This window comes from Argentina silus, assembly GCF_951799395.1.
Source record: "Argentina silus genome assembly, chromosome: 9".
NCBI classification, from domain to species: Eukaryota; Metazoa; Chordata; class Actinopteri; order Argentiniformes; family Argentinidae; genus Argentina; species Argentina silus.
The window spans coordinates 21,803,815-21,823,966 of NC_139663.1; the positions used below are offsets into that span (position 1 = coordinate 21,803,815).

Below are 20,152 nucleotides of genomic sequence, written 5' to 3' on the forward strand. Positions count from 1 at the left end.
TCTTCCCGTTCAGTCTTTTCCCACAACAGCTGAGTTGTTGACCAGACAATCACGTGATGACGTCATCGCAGAGTGGAGAATGTAGTCTTTTTGTTGGAAATGTTCAGTTGTTGTAGTCTAACCGGGGTTTTATTCCTGCCACAGATTAACCTTAGATCAGTATCAAATCATGTACCTGTCACATCCAGTATGATCATATGTGTTCTTATACATGCTTATTACTCATATTTTTAAAAATGCTTATTGATTTTAATTTGTCTTACCTAAACAGAATACAAATTGAATTCAATGGGGATGATAATGTTTTTTTTATTTCGTCTATTTTTCACGGAGACAAAAAGCATTAATACAACAGAATGCCGGTTGTGGCACTTAATTTGGGCAGATTTATACCTTCATAACAGTACATTGGATATACCTTGAGAATCAAAGGATCATGAAAATGTTCAAACATGGAAATGGCCTGTTTCTAAACTAAAGTAAAGACACAAACCCTTTGAAATCATGTTTTTCTAACTTCTAATGATTGCATATTTTAAAGCTCTGCATTATCACGATACGGATACATTAAATTGATTTTTCTGAATAACATTGCACCTCTAAACCAAATGCTTTGGGCAATGTTAAATCATATCATGCCCGGCAGGACGAGTGCCAGGTTGAGTTTGGTCCTACTGAGCATGGGCGTGTTGGTGTCCTGTAGCTGGGTGTGGTTCCGTCAGAAGCCTGTAAACCCCCCTGATAATCTGTTCACAGGACCTGAAAAACACAGAGAGATAGTAGCCCAGAGGGATCAGCACAGCCATAGCACCAGATAGAGGAATGTCTTCTGAGAAGTCATCGGCAAAATCCAGGATTTGTCTCAGTGCTCTCAGAAGCAGAACGTCCACGTCGTTGTTCAGCTCGGTCTCCTCGTGGTAGTTTTTGACAGGCAGGACGCAGTTCATGGGGACGCCCAGTGCGGTACTGCACTCCTCCATCTTTAGTTGGTGACATTAGGATATAAAATGAGATGAAGTGTTTAGAAAACCTGTGGTTCAGTTTCAATACAGAATCTTCCGCCGTAGATTGAAGACCCACCACTTCAGGCTACATCTTAACGGTCCTACCCCCCTGTACAAGTTTCTCTCCTGTTAATAAAAATAAATAAATAAATAAATCCTTCTTCTAGCATTGTGACTGCCTATGGCCTCAGGTCTGAGCATTGATTACTTTATCTGATGATGACTGATGGATCGATGATTCACTTACTTAAACCAATGTATTTGTTGTAAGTCTCTTTGGATAAAGGTGTCTGCTAAATGCAATACCATTTCCCATATATTCCAGTCTGTCAACAAACAGCAAGGAACCCTATTTTATATATATGCCATTTAGCTGACGCTTTTATCCAAAGCGACTTACATTGAGTGAATGCATACATTTCAGTATACATGGTCCCAGCAGGAATCAAACCCACAACCTCAGCGTTGTTAGCACCATGCTCTACCAACTGAGCCACAGAGGACCACAGAGGACCACTACCTGTGCTGCTATTTTGTAACAGCAATTGTTCAAAATCTGTTGCATTTTGGTTTAAACTCTTCTGGTCAAGACAGATAAATGTAAATGTCACAGCAGTTTGAATTCACTGATTGAAAACAGTGAAGGTAGAAACTGATGGCATGGAATATGGAGAGAGCTGGACGTCAGACCGCTTTTGTGGCTTCTCAAGAGAGCATGCCTCACCTTCTCCTTGACATACATGCTTGCGTAGACTTTCCTCAGATTTTTATTGACGATTGGGCAAGCCAGATCCAGCCTGGTGAGGATGACCACTTGGGGGATCTCTACAAAAGAGTTAACGTTGGTATAATGTGTAAGACAACTTGACATGGCTGGACCCCATATTCACAGAGCATTAGGCTTGGCAGTTGAACAATGTGAAGACAAGCAACACAATCAGTGAGATCACTACTGAAGTCCCTCTTATATCAAAATGTTGGCCCGTACCCCAGAATTTTAATTTCAACACCAACAGTGGGTGCCTACATATAGACACTTACCCAGGTCACTGGCCACTAATCTGATGTTCCTCATCTTCTTGATGACATCATCATCCATGAGAGAAAGCTTGTCTGCTGGAATCAGACTGACGAGGCAATGGACTCTGTCACTTGAACTGGGCAACTTGTTATAGCCCATGTCCTCCTCTGTCAGTGGTGATACAGGATTAAACTAGAATAATGGAAAAAACAAGAATGTTGAAACTTAACTAAGTTACAGATAGACTAATAAGAGTTGTCTTTTTTTCCAGTGTTATGTTTTATTTTAACTTTGTTTACAGATTGATGGTGTTTGAGCCCAGACCTCTCTTTAAAGCCATTCTGAGCAATGTGCAGCATTTTTAAATGCTCTTAAATACCTTTATGAGAGTAGAACTGTCATGCCCCCTTAGATTTATCCTGTTTTGAATTCTGTAATGTTAAATTAATTAACGACTATACTTAATGTTAATTAACGACTATAGTTCATGTTTATGTCCACATAAACAATGGTAACCGGTAATCACAGCTGTATGTCGCCAACCATCGCAGCTGGGAACTGTGTTTGAAACTAATAATATTCCACACTACTTCGGAAAAATCGAAATATTTGTCACACAGAAAGTGAGTGCGGTTGTATGTATAATTCTATTGAAATAGTACCTTGTGACCATCTTTGACATGTCCCTTTAGTGCATTGATGATGTCGTCTTCATGTACTCCTTTGTCACTTCCTTTCTCCAAACCCATGACATCACTGAAGATAAATGGATAATTTGATCCAGATTGTCGATTTCCAATTGTGTGGGTTTTGTACTATAAAACAACAATGACAAGTGGTCATTCAAACAGCACATGCTTATGTTCTCCCCATGCTCGTGTGTGTCTGCCCAAACCACCTTAAAGTTACTTCAAACTGAGTAGTTGATTTAAGCCTCTTAAACCAGGCTGAGATTTCAGCCGCAAACCAAGTTCTATCGACCAAGTTTACATATCGGCTGTAACCGCGGTGAACTTCAACGGCGACGCCTTTTACGTGCATAGTGTGAGTTGATCAACGACATGAAGAGAAGACACGATCACGTCCGTTTTGAATTTCTGTATTTCTTGGTCGCGACACCTCTCTACTAGTGTCGGGTGTGAGAGGCGCCCCTGGGTGACAGAGGAGCCTCAACTAATGAGAATCCAGGATGTTGTAAACCATGGCAACGCACAAGTTGCTTTTGGGACCAAACTATAGAATACCTTTAGAGAGAAAAGCCTATAATAAACGACTGGTCATAGATATCTGCACCATTTGTTTTTTCACATACAGACAATATTGTAGCGAACGGCGGGGCAGAGCAGCTTGCCTTAAGCGGGTATCGAACTCGCAACCTTCCGCTTACAAACCGGCCGCGCTAGCCACAACACCAAGAGAGTTAACTCACTTGGCGGAGCTGCTAACGGGCCTTACACAGGGTCGTTACACTATCCCCTCCGTTCGGGAGAGCGTGCCCTCACGCTTCACTATACAAGTCTCTCACGTGGACACGCCTCTCCGATGGCCTCACGGGCGCCATCCCACTACTGACACCAATGTAGCGAACGGCGGGGTAGAGTAGCTTGCCTTAAGCGGGTATCGAACGCTATCGAGCGCTAGCCACAACACCAAGAGAGTTAACGCTCTTGGTGTTGTGGCTAGCGCGGCCGGTTTGTAAGCGGAAGGTTGCGAGTTCGATAGAGTTCGATACCCGCTTAAGGCAAGCTGCTCTGCCCCGCCGTTCGCTACAATATGTTGAATAGGAATATTGGAGTATCTCTGAATATGTACAGTACCAGTCAAAAGTTTGGACACACCTTGCCAAGAGTGTGCAAAGCTGTCATCAAAGCAAAAGGTGGCTACTTTGAAGAATCTAAAATATAAAACATATTCTGGTTTGTTTAACACTTTTCTGTTTACCACATAATTCCATATGTGTTCCTTCATAGTTTTGATGTCTTCAATATTAATCTACAATGTCGAAAATAATAAAAAATAAAATAAAGAAAAACCATTGAATGAGAAGGTGTGTCCAAACTTTTGACTGGTACTGTATATATAGATATATATACATAGCATTTTGTTAATTTTTGTTCTCTTTTATTGTATATAATGTGTAACCTTTGCATGTGAACTCAACATGTGAAGATTAAATGCATTTTATCTCTTGATTTAATATGGAACAGATGTCCTCTTTAATTTAAGACCACAATCAAGAGTATGGAATGCATATTATTATAATTACAAGTTGTCATGTAGTATGAGACACTATCACTGTTCTGTTTGAATTGGTAGAATTGTTTGATATTCAACTTCATGAATACTGTAAGTTAAAAAGCATGGAGAGATTGCAGTCCATATATTTTTTGATTTGGCCATACCTAACCAGTTTCAAACTCAGTTCTAAATAATACAAAAATCAACCCTGAACCTTAGTTACTACCATTTATATCAAGGGTGCTATTAATGGTGTGTTATGTACAAAATTACTTACTTTTGTTGTGAAGCTTTTATCTGCCAAAGCAGAATCAACCATAGCAACCGTTGTGATTTTGTTCTGAAAGACGCTGTTGATTGAGTTCACAAAGCTTGATTTACCCGCTCCGATTGGTCCATGGAGGAGAATTCTAACATGTTTAACCCCAGGGTTACATGGAACAAAATGCTTCAGTTGGTGTAGCATCTCATCCCTCTCACTGTTGGACAAAAGTAAATTCAGCATGCAATATCTTCCTATAATGTAGCACATTGCAGCTTAGAAAGCTGAACATTATAATCAAAATCAGATCAAATTCTCTTATAAAAGATTGCATTTCGGGTCTTAGATTTTTCAGTGTCAATCAAATAAATGTCAAGTAAATGCAGAACCTACTCCCAGGTGATGGTCCTCCATGGATCCCCAAAAGCTGTGAGAACATAATGTGCATGTTGATGTTATTATCACTTAGTTTGCATGTTTGGAATTACTGCAGGATGCATCACATGCATCCGTTATATGCAGTTTTCTTTTGATCCACATGCGTCATGACCATGTCTTTGTAAAAAACATGGTTCAGTCAGGACACTTATGGCGTTAATACGATAATAATTGAATGAAAATGGTAATACATTAGGTTTGGCATAAATGGATGGCTCAATTCATTTATTGATATAGCTCCCCACCTGACATTAAACAAACATTAGACTGGGGTGGAGGCTGGGGCGGAGGCTGGGGCGGAGGCTGGGGCGGTGGGTGGGGCGGAGACTAGGGCGGAGTCTGGGGTGGAGGCTGGGGCGGTGGGTGGGGCGGAGGCTGGGGTGGAAGCTGAGGCGGTGGGTGGGGCAGTGGGTGGGGTGGAGTCTGGGGTGGAGGCTGGGGCGGTGGGTGGGGCTGTGGGTGGGGTGGAGGCTGGGGTGGAAGCTGAGGCGGTGGGTGGGGCAGTGGGTGGAAGCCCAAAACGTACCCGTATAATCAGTGGCGAACAACTGCTCAACTATGTTGGAGTTCTGCAAACTCAGACATGTTTTGCATAGCGTGAGATCAGCCAGCTGCCGTCCTCCTTAAAGTGCCTGCCTGAACCTACATGAATTTCAGTTTTGATATACATTTGGTTCTGGAATACAACAAGTGCCATCCTGTGCCAATTTAAAACATGATGGTTATTTTGTGCAATATGCAGGTTTTATAAGAGGGAGGAAAATATCAGTTATTCATCAGAAACAGAGGGATCAGCAAATCCATAGTACCATCTAATGGGACCTCTGTCAAGAAGTCATCTGCAAATTCCACAATCTGTCTCAGTGCTCTCAAAATCAGGACGTCCATGTCATTGTTCAAGTCGGTTTCTTGATGGTAGTTCCTCACTGGCAAGATGCAGTACATTGGGAGGCCCAGTTTTGCACTGCACTCCTCCATCTGAAACAGAGGTATAGAATGATATACAGTACAGTTATATCGTACATCTCTGCAGATAGGTAACACTTTCATGCCTTGCTGCCGTCGGGTAAATGTGACCCCATGGCAGGGTAGTGCTGGTCACACCAAGCACTAAGTTCATGAGCAATCTTCTAACAAGAAACTGTGCAGTTAGTTTGGCTGTGAGCCGCCAAAAATAGATTATTCTTTTCTTAAAAAGAAGCCAGCTGGATCCATACATTAAATAGTGTCTCCTTAAGGGGAATAAATGACCTTTTGGACCGTGCATGTTTCTTGTGATTTGTATATGCATGTTCCTTACTATATAGTATATAGTGCCCTGCGCAAGTAATGGGACAGTGAAGAATCTTTTCTTCTTTTGGCTCTACACTCCAAAAGTTTGGATTTGAAATCAAACTATTATTATGAGGTTAAAGTGGAGATCATCAGCTTTTATTTGAGGGTATTTGTGTACATATTGGTTTTACCATTTAGAAATGACAACACTTTTTATACATAGTCCCCCTATTTCAGGGCACCAAAAGTCATGGGGCAGATTCATATAATGTCCAAATTAAGCACTTGTATAGTATTTGGCCGACAATCCTTTGCATGCAATAACTGCCTGAAGTCTGCGACCCATTGATGCTGGGTGTCTTCTCTGGTGATGCTCTGCCAGGCCTGGACTGCAGCCATCTTCAGTTGTTTGTTTGTTTTGAGGTCTTTTTGCCTAAAATGTTATCATCAGGAAATGAAATGCATGTTCAATTGGATTTAAATCTGAAGATTGACTTGGCCAGTCAAGATCTTCCACTTTTTGGTCCTGAAAAACTCCCTACAGTAGTTGCTATGACAGTACATTTGGGTCATTGTCAAGTCTTCCTTGGCCTACCTGCTTGTTTGCAATTACCGAGCTTTTTTTATTTTTAATGATGTTCCAAACTGTTGAAGGTAAATGAAAATCCTAGAATCAATACTAGACATTGACAGCTCTTTTATGCCTGCACAAATGATGTGACGGAGCACACCTGACTTACCGGAAACACCTGTCAAGCCAGTTGTTACTTTTGATGCCCTGAAATAGGGGGACCCTCCCTGTGTAAAATGTGCTGTCATTTCTAAACGATGAAGCCAATATGTACACCAATACCCTCAAGTAAAAGATGAGCATTTCTACTTTAACCTCACAGTAATTGTTTGATTTCAAATCCAACATTTTGGAGTATAGAGCCAAAAGAAGAACAAATGAAATATCTTATATATTCTGTTATGGTTTTGGGACAGATAGTCATGGAAGTACCTCACCATCTTATGAATGTACTTGCTCTTGTACACCTCTCTGAGGTCTTTCACCACCAGTTCACAAGCCTTATCCACTTTGGTCAGGATGACCACTTGGGGGATCCCTGCCAAAATAGTCCTTAGTTGATTTATAAGAGGTTTTAAATCAGAACAAGGTTAAGCAATGTAGACTACAGTGGCTAACAGGAGGTAAAGGCAGCTGCCTCCTCGTCTCAGGTTCGAAGAACAGCTGTTTTAATGATCTAAGGCGAAGGGGCAAGAATGAGCTTGAAGCAAGGAAACAGGAGGGCATCAGGCAGGGAGCCCATCTTATTGATGGTGTATAATAACTGGATCCAGTGAACTATGGACCACTGGATTCCTCTGAGAGATACAATTGTTGCAGTGAAGCCAGGAAATGCTGTAATTTTGAATCGTCATGAATCATCATCAACATTTGATTGGTGGCAACAGATTCTCAAAACGGGTGAAAGCCATGACGAAAACCCACAATCAGCCTTTTAAATGATAAATCTTGTCAGCTGTAAGACTTGTATCTGGAGATAACACCAAGTACAAAATCATTCAATATTAAATATTAAATCAATTGCAAACAATGAACTAATACATGGGCAGGTTAGCCTATATCATGCATAGTAACAGTAGGCCTAGGCTCAGTTAACAACAGGGTTCCAGGCAGCATAAGAATCTAGTTACCACAGGATGGTCCTCTGTGGCTCAGTTGGTAGAGCATGGTGCTAACAACGCTTAGGTTGTGGGTTTGATTCCGGGACCAGACATACTGAAAAATGTATGCACTCACTGCACTGTAAGTCGCTTTGGATAAAAGCATCAGCTAAATGGCATATGTAAGATGACAGCCTGATCAGACAACCACTTGAAACGTGAAGTGCAAGTTGCAAAGTAAAGGGGTTTCCACTTACCCAGGTCACTGGCCACTAATCTGATGTTCCTCATCTTTGTGATGACATCATCAGTCATGATAGAGATCTTGTCTGCTGGAATCAGACTGACCAGGCAGTGGGCTTTGTCACTTGAACTGGGATAGCGATTGTACCCCTTCTCACCCTCTGACAACGGAAGACCCTCAGTGAACTAGCCAGAGACAGAAACAAAAAATAGCTGATTGTTTCACAGTGAAATGTGAGTGCGACAGTATAATCTATATAAGGTCCTCTGTGGTCCTCTGTGGCTCAGTTGGTAGAGCACAGCGCTAACAACGCTTAGGTTGTGGGTTTGATTCCCACTGAGACCATATATACTGAAATGTATGCACTCATTGCTTTGGATAAAAGTGCCAGCTAAATGGCATATATTAATGTACAGTGTTACTGAAATAATGTATTGCACCTTGTGACCATCTTTGACATGACCCTTCAGTGCGCTGATGATGTCGTCTTCATGTACTCCTTCGCCACTTCCAACCTCCAAACCCATGACATCATTGAAGACAAAGGGATACTTTCCAGATGGTCCATTTTCAATTGTGTGGGTTTTGTACTGTAATACAGTTTGAGTTTTATGTAAGCAACCTTATGTGGTCCTCTATGTATCAGTTGGTAGAGCATGGCGGTAACAATGCTTAGGTTATGGGTTCGATACCCAGCGGGACAATATATACTGAAAAATGTTTGCACTCCCTGTAATGTAAGTTGCTGTCAATGTAAGTTGGATAAGAGCGTCAGCTAAATGGCCTATCTAATCAGTGGATTTCAAATCCAATCTGACTTTAAAGATACTATGTAACTTTCAATCCCTGGGGAAGCTCCTGAACTAGATGGGTCCCCTAAATAGAACACAGAAATATTGTCAAGAAACGACCGCTTCGAAAAACATTGGTCCACCTCCCCACACCCATGAGCAAAATGCTTATTTAAAAAAGAAAAACTAAGGACTGTGTGGTCTAATGAGATTTATGTTTTTGGCTTTGATCAATAAAATATCAACCTATAAGCTAGCGTTAGTTCAGACAGGACACTTTAAGTCGAATGTCCTACATGCAATGCATTGGGTTTTTCTGGGACATTTCAGTATTGATCAATCTACTTTTTTTTTGTTGCCCATGTTTGTTTTCAAACAAAGTTTTGAGAGCTACTTTTGCCATTGTAACCCAATTTTGTGCGCCTACAAAACAGCACTATTCACCTGCAAACTAACAAGTGTCTCCTGCTTTGCTAGTGTTCAAACTTCTAAATGAATAGACTCCAACCTTGAGGTCTATTCAAGAGGTACTTACTGTTGTCGTGAAACTTCTACCTGTGTCAGAATCAACCAAGGCTTTTGTTGTAATCTTATTCTGAAAGATGTTGTTGACTGAGTTGATGAAGCTGGATTTGCCCGCTCCAACTGGCCCGTGAAGGAGAATCCTCACATGTTTTATCTCAGGTTCGCGTGGGACATATTTCATCAAGTACTCCAACATGTTATCTCTCTCACTGTGAGAGAAAAGGGTCAGGGCCACAAGTAAGAATATTTTGTTATACCAGCTCCAGTGGAGCAGAATTGTGATCAAATGTAACTAAATGCGTTAAAACCTTAAAACAAATCCAGCTCTTTATCATGTTAAAATGTTTATTGATATTATGTTTTTAAAGCGTTTGCAAATGTTTTACTGCACTTACTCCCAAGTGGTGTCCCTCCATTCCTTTTCAAACCCTGTAAAACACATGGAATATGTATCTTGTCTGCTCAACAATCTGTCACACACCCACACAGAACAAAACATTACAGTGAAATTAGCAGTGTTCAATAAACGCCTGTCCAATAATACCTGGGCCACTAATGGCAATAGCCGGCTTTCCACAGCAGGTCGAATGCTGGGCCTGCCTTTGTGTGCCGAGGCCAATTGCTTTTCCATAGTCACTTCCGGGCTTCAGCGGTTCTTACTCCATGTCTATTCAGTGCTTACAACTCTGGCTTTTAGCCTCCTCTGTCTTATAAGGCCAAAGGGGGCTTGGGGGCACGGTTTAGAGCAAGGAAGGCGGGATATTCTTATAAACCAAGTGCTTTAAGGTTTGGGCTATGTCTCTATATTTGTTTCTGATTTCTCTGCCTCATAACGGCTTGCTTGACTTTCATTGACACCTCTTTGGTCCTCATGTTGACAGGCACCAACAGCAGACGCCAAAAGCAAAGCCTAGAATCAAGACTGACCAATCAGAAACACCTGTCAAGCCAATTGTCCAAATCCTTTTGGTGCCCTGAAATAGGGGGACTGTGTATAAATGGTGCTGTTGTTTCTAAATGGTTAAACCAATATGTGTACCCTAAAAAAAGACCTAAAATAAAAGCTGACAATCTGTACTTTAACCTTCTATAAATTGTTTGATCTTACAGAGGGCACTGTACTTACTTGGTGGAGGTACTGGGTTAGGCCTTACTGCAAATACAGCACAAAATGCAATGTAAATACTAAATGCAAAATGTATACTTCGAACAAAATACTCGGAACATTTTCAAAATCCTTAGAGAATACTTGCACTGAAATAGTGACAGTTTAAATGCTTTTCATGTAAACCTGGTGGTGGAGGTGGAGGTGGACGTGGACGTGGACGTGGAGGTGGACGATTTCCCATTTCTGCAAATACAGCACAAAATGCAAAATGTAAATACTAAATGCAGAATGTATATGTCAAACAAAATGCTCTGAATTTGCTTATGGCTTACTTGCAGGATACTCAGAGAATACTTGCGCTGAAATAGAGACAGTTTAAATGCTTTTCATGTAAACCTGGTCTGATGGGTTGTTCATCTATAGAATAGCCACTATTTTCAAAAATGGTCAATTGACTTGACATGTCATTTTTTGTGTCCAAAGACAATATTTAAATATCAAAATAATTTATAAAAGTATTTTGTTTACATCACATTTCTACATGCATTCCTCTTGTTGGTACCACTTCAATTAATCACAAAGCATGATACATCTTTGCAGTTTTGATCTATCAATCGGTGAAAATAAATATCATACTGGGTAACCATCCGAGCATGATTTTAAACAACATAAATGCTCTGAAATTGATTTAGTTCACACACTAATTGATTCATGTCGGCATAAATATATATGGGTATGCTACCTTATAATAGTGAATTATGAAGATATGATTTCATTCAAAATACTTGTGTCCGCAAATCTGAAAAAAAATACTCATCGCACCGGGTTACCAACTTATGAAGGCCATTCTTGACTGTATAACTAAAATTTACTCCATGTGTGACATCAAAGACATGAAATGCTTATCAAAAATAAAAAAATAAAAATCTCCCACAAATACTCACATTTTTAACATATTTGTCCTGTGTCATTAAAGGGGAACATTTCCAATGGCAAACGGGGTAATCGTTACAATTACTGTCACAGGGCACTTTATGTCAAATTTGCCTCTTTCAATGAATCACCAACCTCCACTGATGATATCATCATGTGATTTGCAAACCCAGGTCAACAGAAATTGGGCAAGCTAATGTGCAGTGGCAGACATACTGAGGGGCAGTTTTAAGATAACGTAGCCTCTTGCTTTGATGTTAGTATTATTTCATTATTGATTACTTTATCTCCGTGTCATATGTAATATATTATTCTAAACTATGATCTGAGCATAGCCACACAAACCTTCTCCACCCTTCTTCTGAACCATGGGATTGGTCTAAACAGGCTTTTACACCAAAAAATATCTAAATCATGGAAATAGGACTCATATGCAATGTAAAATAAATGTGTAGTAAGAGGCCTAATCCCCCCCCCCAAAAAAAGAAAAAAAAAGAAAACATCGCTAAAACAATGGTTCCTCGCGCAGCATACGCTTTCTAAACTTGTGGTTAACAGAGGGATATGCATGCGTTGAGAATTGCGTCATGAATTCACTAGATTTCATAGCCAGCATGTCCATACGACGTATTATACATTTCCAAAGGCTTCCAATTACAGCAATACTTGTTTTTCGTTTTTTTTTTAACCATGTTGCAAAAGTCCTATTTCTATTTATCTGAGTTATCATTTTAAAAGGAATTTCCTCATGGATAGTTCCTAAAACGTCAAGTAAAGAACACAGCATGTGTTCTTCTAACCCTAACCCTAAGCCTAACCCCTAACCCCTAACCCTAACCCTAACCCTAACCCTAACCCTAACCCTTACATTATGCCATTAATATATTAATGCATATGCATCTGAAATAGTCTAAGAATGACCAAATACAAATATATTTTGTGAGACGTTTACTGAGCATCATCGGACTTAACAGAGGAATCATGTTTAAAGCATGGATTAAATGCAATCAATTTAAACCAACTTAATACAAGTAGTTTGCAGCAACTATTTATCAAAAACGAATCTGGTCCATTTAGAGTTTATTGTGGTCAACAATGGTACAAAATGAAACTATTTCATGTATTCCTTATTCTGTGTAATCAACAAAGTGACAAACAATGACCATACCTCAAATCTTCAGGTTATATGAGTCAAGAATTCGATGAGGTCCCAAAAAGTGACTGTGATATTTGGTATTTGATCTGAAGGTCTCAAGATTACTTTCTCTTTTAAGGTAGGTTTTTATTGTCGTTTTATTGTGTTATGGTCGTTTTATGCCCTCCGTTCGTACAATATGTCACACGCTTTATGTCAGACATCACTGGGGCAATTTTTACGAAACTTAGGTGAATGACAGGTCTTGCCATAGAGATTGTTAGGAGTTTCGAGGTGACACCGATTCATCTCGTGATGGTGCGGCTAAAGTCACGCGGCTAAAGTCCCAAGTTGTTATCATGAGAAACGTTATAATTGGGTGCAAAGAGCAGAGCGCACCTCAGAGCTCACCTCAGAGCGCACACCTCAGAGCGCACCTCAGAGCGCACACCTCAGAGCTCACCTCAGAGCGCACCTCAGAGCGCACCTCAGAGCGTACCTTTTGGGCAATTGATTGTTTTCAAATAATACCCTTGGAGCCCTGAGATAGGGGGAGTATATTTCAAAAGTGTTGTACTTTCTAAATAGTGAACCAATCTGAAAAACAACAATTGAATTAAAGCTGAGAATCTCTACTTTGAGCCCATAGTAGTTGTTTGATTACTGTCCAAACTGTTGGAGTATAGAGCTGAAAGAAGACCAAATGCTTCCTCTTTCCAATACTTATGGCGGGTACTGTAATGTGACCAGATTTATCAAACAAGTTTTGTATTTTCTTCTAGAAAGTCTAACATTGGATGTGCAAGTTGTTTGTTCTCTTTCCTCCTCTAAAGCCTGTCATAAAGGAATATAGAACCAAAGGGAAGCCCAGGGTTTAAAAAGCTTCAGAGCCAGTGAAGGGAAGCCCAGGGTTTAAAAAGCTTCAGAGCCAGTGAAGGGAAGCCCAGGGTTTAAAAAGCTTCAGAGCCAGTGAAGGTGACAGACTTGCATATTAGATGCCCACTGCTACAGTTAACATTCATTCTGTATCCTTGGACAGGCAACATTTTTGTACAGCACTTTATTTATTTATTTATTTAATGTTACTCTTTTTTCCCCCTATATGTTATTTCACTTTTGTGTCTTCATTTTGTTGTGTCTAATGTTTATTTTCTATTGCAGGGGATGCAGGTGGTGGGAGGGTAGGGGGGAGGTGAGGGAGGGAGGGAGGGAGGGAGGGAGGGAGGGAGGGAGGGAGGGTATTGCTGTTGTTATTGTTGTTTTTGTCTTTGTCTGTTTACAACTTTGAAAACTATCAAAAATCAAACTGGATCCTTCACTGCAGTCTTCTGAACGGCAGATAGGGGGCCCTCTCGTCTAAAGAACTGTGGAGTTAACCTACATTTGAGACTTGATTGACTCATGAACAAAAGCCAATCATTCCAATGGAATAATCACCATCGATACTTCTGCTGTATTTGTAAATGCAACAGATCTGTCTTAATTGAATCTGCTGATCATTCATGTTTTTAAAGGCTTTTATATTGATGAGGTTGAATGTAGACAAATCTATTATAGATTTTTTTTTTTTTTCGAACAATGATATTTGCACTAGACCTTGATCTTTTCAAAGTTAACACTCTGCCTCATTTGGCAGCGAACATTTATTTGTATTAATGCATGTATGAGTTATATTGAAATGCAAAACAATGCATTGAAGTTAAAAAATGTTTTTTTTTTTTTTTTCAAAAGTCCAGTGTGCATTGCAGATGTTATATGCAATGAATGTGCCATGATTTTTAGTGGTCCAATAGCATTTTGAATAGACCCTTTAAGTGCCTGTAATGTTTGAGGTGATTTGTTTGTAGCAACCCCATTCAAATATTACTGGTACAACACCTTTTCTCTGAAGATAAAATGGCATATATACAAGATGTCAATTTCTGATTAAATGTTGCAATTCAAGAGCTTTAACAAGCAGCTTTGCAGCACTGTGGTTACTGAACTATTGATCATCTTTATCTCAGTATTGTGTATCTGTAAATCATTTTGTAACCAATTGTGATTGTTGGTATCAAATCATTGACTTAATCCTAGAATTGCTAATATAATCAAAACCGATGATGCACTTGTACACAGATAGATTGGTACAGTATGACACTGTTCCCACCATCACACAGATAGATTGGTACAGTATGATACAGTTCCCACCATCACACAGGAGTGAAGTGAACGCCAAAGAGTGGTTTCTCATAAAAATCTTTATTGGAGGTGAGGTGGTATCATGCAACAACTTCAAACAAAACATCTCTACAAAATAAAGAACCTACAGGAATGACTCAGCTATGAGGGTATAGTTTCTTTGTATAAAAAGGGTAATGGGTAAAATCTCAACATTTGACTCAAATGCATCCATACAAGAAGTCTCACATACCTTCCTCATAGTGTCTAGAAGAATAAGCACTACAACCACATGTACAATTAATTTAAATAAAAAGTACAATCCATTAAAAAGTTCCCATCTCAGTGACATACGTATGTGTCTTTAATTAACATCACCACAGAAACCTGCCGATGGTTGTTAGTGTTATAATCCTCATCCCAGTATGGCTATGCATCACTCCCACACTGCATTTGTTTTACATGTACAAAGTGGAAGAAATGTCAAATGCTACTTTGGCAACACAATCAATTATTTTCGGGGGTCAATTTCACAACATAAATTAGAAGCGAAAATGTACTTTGTCATCATATCAAAACAACAACTGAAGCACAGGAAAATAAAAGCAACTGAACAGCAGAAAAAAGAGGAAGTAGGCCTTAGGCCCTAACCCTAACCCTAAGGCTTAGGGGGAAGTCTAGTTGAGGAGTGCCAACTGGGATATCCTGAGAAAACAATACCCACAAAACTGAAATGCAAATGACCTTTTAAACGATGAATGGGACAGGGGGGCAACAGTCATGGAACAACTACTGAATGAAACAACAATGGAATAATTTTCAATATCATTCAATAAGACAAAAGTACATTGTGCATTTCATCACCCAGGTCAGCGTGGTGCTTGGCATTGCGAGTCTATTCATTACGATGCATGTGTAATTGTAAAGCGTACACCTCACACAGAACAACAATGTTTATTCTTTTTTTTTTTAATAGCTATGAGAAAAGGTAAGGCAAGATTGCTTAACACAGAAGTCAGGCGCCTGTGACCTGGGATGACCTCTGTTCAGTCCTTTGGGGCTTGTTGATGTTCACCAGTTCACCGACACTCATGAAGACAAGGTAGTGTTTATTTCCCCCCTCCATTCGTTGGCTGTCTCAGGCGTCTTCTGTGGGCTCTGAGTCTGCTGGGAGACGCGGGTCTCGGTCTGGGTCTCTTACGCCGGGAGACTCAGCTTCTTTCCTTTCAGTACTGAGGGTCAGACGTTACAGGTTGTGGTCAAGGTACTTCAGCATTTAGAAAAAGTCAGGTACAAAATACGTGGGTCTCGACAAACGTTTTACACAGTGTGGTCCCCCCCTTCATAGATTATGTAGAATTTACTTGAATGACAGAAGCCATTTTTTTATTATTATTAACAAGAGAGAACTTGTACAGGGGGGAAGTGGGGGTGAAGAGGTCTCAAGGGTTGGGGTTAGGGTTAGTACAGGGGGGGTAGTGGGGGTGAAGAGGTCTCTAGGGTTGGGATTAGTAGAGGGAGAGTAGTGGGGGTGAAGAGGTCTCAAGGGTTGGGGTTAGGGTTAGTAGAGGGAGAGTAGTGGGGGTGAAGAGGTCTCAAGGGTTGGGGTTAGGGTTAGTAGAGGGAGAGTAGTGGGGGTGAAGAGGTCTCTAGGGTTGGGGTTAGGGTTAGTAGAGGGAGAGTAGTGGGGGTGAAGAGGTCTCAAGGGTTGGGGTTAGGGTTAGTAGAGGGAGAGTAGTGGGGGTGAAGAGGTCTCAAGGGTTGGGGTTAGGGTTAGTAGAGGGAGAGTAGTGGGGGTGAAGAGGTCTCAAGGGTTGGGGTTAGTACAGGGAGGGTAGTGGAGGTGAAGAGGTCTCAAGGGTTGGGGTTAGGGTTAGTAGAGGGAGAGTAGTGGAGGTGAAGAGGTCTCAAGGGTTGGGGTTAGGGTTAGTAGAGGGAGAGTAGTGGGGGTGAAGAGGTCTTTAGGAGGGACTGTAAAGATGTAGCCTGAAGAGACGGGTTTTCAACCCACTCACCTTTGGTGACATAAAGGTAGAAGAAGTCGCAGTACAGGACGGTCTGGACCACACCGGCCACGACGGCGATCATGTCGAAGAATCCCTCGAAGTAGAACCTCCAGATCCAGTTGATGAGGTAGAGGGCGCGGTACAGCCCCAGGAAGAACAGGTAGTGGGTGGTGATGGTCTCCGCCTCACCTGTCTTGCTGATCATGAAGAGCTGGGGCAGGATGGCCACCGACTCCAGGTAGATGGAGAAGGTCCACAGGACCTAATGGAGAGGAGGTTAAGAGGGAGGGATGGAGGGAGAGAGAGAGAGAGAGAGAGGGAGAGAAGAGAGAGAGGGAGAGAAGAGAGAGAGGGAGAGAGAATGAAATGAAAAGGGGCTCTTTGGTCTAACTTTACTGCCATGTGTACCATACAGAATGCTAAGGAGATTAAGTGAGCATTCTGACTGAGCAGATAACTGAAGCAGATTCCTTTCTAAACAACGACAACCCATTTGAGAATTACAAAAAAACAACAACAAAACAAAAAAACATTTTAATAAATCGCACTTTGACTCATAAAACTAAGTATGTGGTATTTGTTTTGACGCCTCTCTACCTCTATAGGAGAGAAGTCATGGTTGACCAGGAAAGCCAGGCCCCCTACTGGAACCACCAGGAACTCCATGCGGAAGGCGTCATGGTTGCCATCGTAGGTGGCTTTGAACTTCATGTAGATCAGGTAGACCGTGGCGTAGGCACACGCAATGTAGATCACCTGCAGGACAGAGGAGAGAGAGAGATAGAGAGATAGAGAGATAGAGAGATAGAGAGAGAGATAGAGATAGAGATAGAGATAGAGATAGAGATAGAGATAGAGATAGATAGATAGATAGATAGATAGATAGATAGAGAGATAGAGAGAGAGAGAGAGATAGATAGATAGATAGATAGATAGATAGATAGATAGATAGATAGATAGATAGATAGATAGAGAGAGTGGGGAGAGTATACATGTTAACCATTTAGTCCCCTATGAGCCTCAGCACAGCCTAAGATCCTCAGGCAGGGCCCGAAGTTTCAATGTTACAAAGTGCTTTCCAAATACAAAAAACATGTAAATATATATATATATATATATATATATGTAGAAACAGTAGAAAGTAGAAACCCAAAAAAACACATTAAAAATAATAATAATACACCTCAATTAAAGGCTAGCCTATAAAAAATTGTCTTAAGAAGAGATTTAAAAGAGAATACTGGTCCTCTGTGGTCCTCTGTGGCTCAGTTGGTAGAGCATGGCGCTAACAACGCTTAGGTTGGGGGTTTGATTCCCGCTGGGACCATATATACTGAAATGTATGCACTCACTGCAATGTGAGTCGCTTTGGATAAAAGCGTCAGATAAATGGCATAGTATGTATGTATGTATGTATGTATGTATGTAGGTATGCATCTTGTTGTTGTGTATGAAAAGGTGACAAAGGAAGGCAGGTAAAGAGCACGGAGGCTCCTCCCGTCTCACCTTCATGCAGCTGTTATAGAAGGAGAAGAAGGAGATGAGGAGGTCCAGGTAGCGCGTGGTGAAGACCAAGGCAAACAGGATCTGACTCTTCCCCGAGATGCCTAAAAAGATTTGGAAGAGACTAGTTTTACAAATGCGGTGGGGGGGGGGGGGGGGGGGGGAGTACATCTGAGGAGAGGGACAGAAGAGATCATAATATGGCCTTCAGTCTTAGAGAAAGGGCCAATGGAAAAAACATTTCCTTTACTGACAGTGACATTAGCTGGAAAGGTGCATAAGTCACACCACTTCTTGAGTGTTCAGAGGGTAAATAAACTACATCCTTGTTTGACAGGATGCCTTCAAGACTTCCAGGCTGCAACAGCAAGCCAACATGTCTCCTGTCCTGTATGAGTCCTGAATGCACACAGCAAGATAAAGACCAAAGCAGGATATATTATTCCTTTTTTATATTACATGAAGCAGTGACAGTGAAACGTATGTGACTGGTTGCGTGGCTTTGTACTAAAATGTGATATCTGCATCATTAATATTGCAAAATACAACACATCAACGGTCAGGGGTAAACCCCTATCAGCACTCTATTGCCTCCAAGTGGCACCACACCCAACAGACACCGTAGGAGGGGTCACTGAGGAAGGGAATGAGCATCAATGTAGGAAGCATTTCAGCTCATTTGGGGGCAGAAATGTTAACTTTGTGTTAAGTGTGTGTGTGTGAATGAACATTCTCGATATGCATTAAGTCCCCTTGACTTCTTTCTAGAACGCCACGTCAGAAACCAGACCAAATAATCAAACGCCTAACCTTGTTCCGCTGCCCGGCACTGATGGGTTAGACTCGGGTCACTGAATGACCCGAGTGTGAAACATGGCACGACATTAACCCATCAGTGCCAGGCAGCGGTACAAGACCGTCAGATCAGAGAGACGGGCAGACAGCAAGCTACTGTCCACTTGGCTAACGTTAGCCGCTGTAGCGACATGGCAAGAACATCTACTATTGCTAGTGCTTGCGGTCACTATTCGACTGCTTTATCCATCAAAAACACTTTATTTGGTTGCCAGAGGTTTGGCAAGCCAGGTACTACCCCCTGTAAGCGTACTACCGGACTGATCCTGGACCAGGCAGTGCTAGCCTAAAGTGCTTACTTGTTGCGCCGTATAGTAGCATAGCTATCTGTCTTTAGCTGGCTAGTGTAACTAGTTGGCTGTTTAAACAGGGCTCAAACAAGTAGCTAGCTAAGCATTACGAACTACAAACCCACAGCAGCCTACACGTACACTGGAAGACAGAGCTGGCAGGCTATGTGAATGTTTGATCAGCGGAGATGTAGGTAGGTTTGTTTAGCTACTCACCAGCACACGACCTGGATTTCCATATTTTGAGCAGCAGAATGATGATAGCAGCCAAGTGAGAGAGGTCCCCCGTTAATCTGAAGATGTTCATTGCAAATGCTTGAGTTAGTGCCTTTAATACTCTAGAGAGAATGACCTGACACGGCCGTCGGAGGTGCTTTATTGTGTGTTATGTGCCCGGCGTCCCTCGTCTCCGCCGCTGGTCAGACAGATGAAATATGGCGAGCAGGTCGACGTGGAAGGGGGCGGGAGGAAGAGTCAAATCACAAAGAAAGCTGGGCTCGGATTGGACAGGAGTATGAGTGACAGCTCCGACTGACACACGTTCCAACTGAAACATGCTCTAGTCTAGACCCTGTCTAGACCCTTTATAGACCCTTTATAGACCCTTTATAGACCCTTTATAGCACAGGTGTCAAACTCATTCCATGGAGGGCCGAGTGTCTACAAGTTTTTGCTCTTTTAATTAAGGTCACT

General features: G+C 41.4%; 1 protein-coding gene across 1 annotated transcript; it reads right to left on the bottom strand.

Annotated features, from left to right (window-relative positions):
- Positions 1 to 14,870: 14,870 nt before the first annotated feature.
- On the bottom strand, positions 14,871 to 19,893 carry LOC310810212 (ER lumen protein-retaining receptor 2-like). The gene is made up of 5 exons (XM_083677895.1): positions 19,676 to 19,893; positions 18,318 to 18,418; positions 17,409 to 17,567; positions 16,821 to 17,073; positions 14,871 to 16,037 (listed from the first exon to the last, which is right to left on the bottom strand). Exons 1-5 carry the CDS (start codon positions 19,764 to 19,766, stop codon positions 16,003 to 16,005), a joined length of 639 nt encoding a protein of 212 aa, XP_083534021.1. The 5' UTR covers positions 19,767 to 19,893; the 3' UTR covers positions 14,871 to 16,002.
- Positions 19,894 to 20,152: the final 259 nt, after the last annotated feature.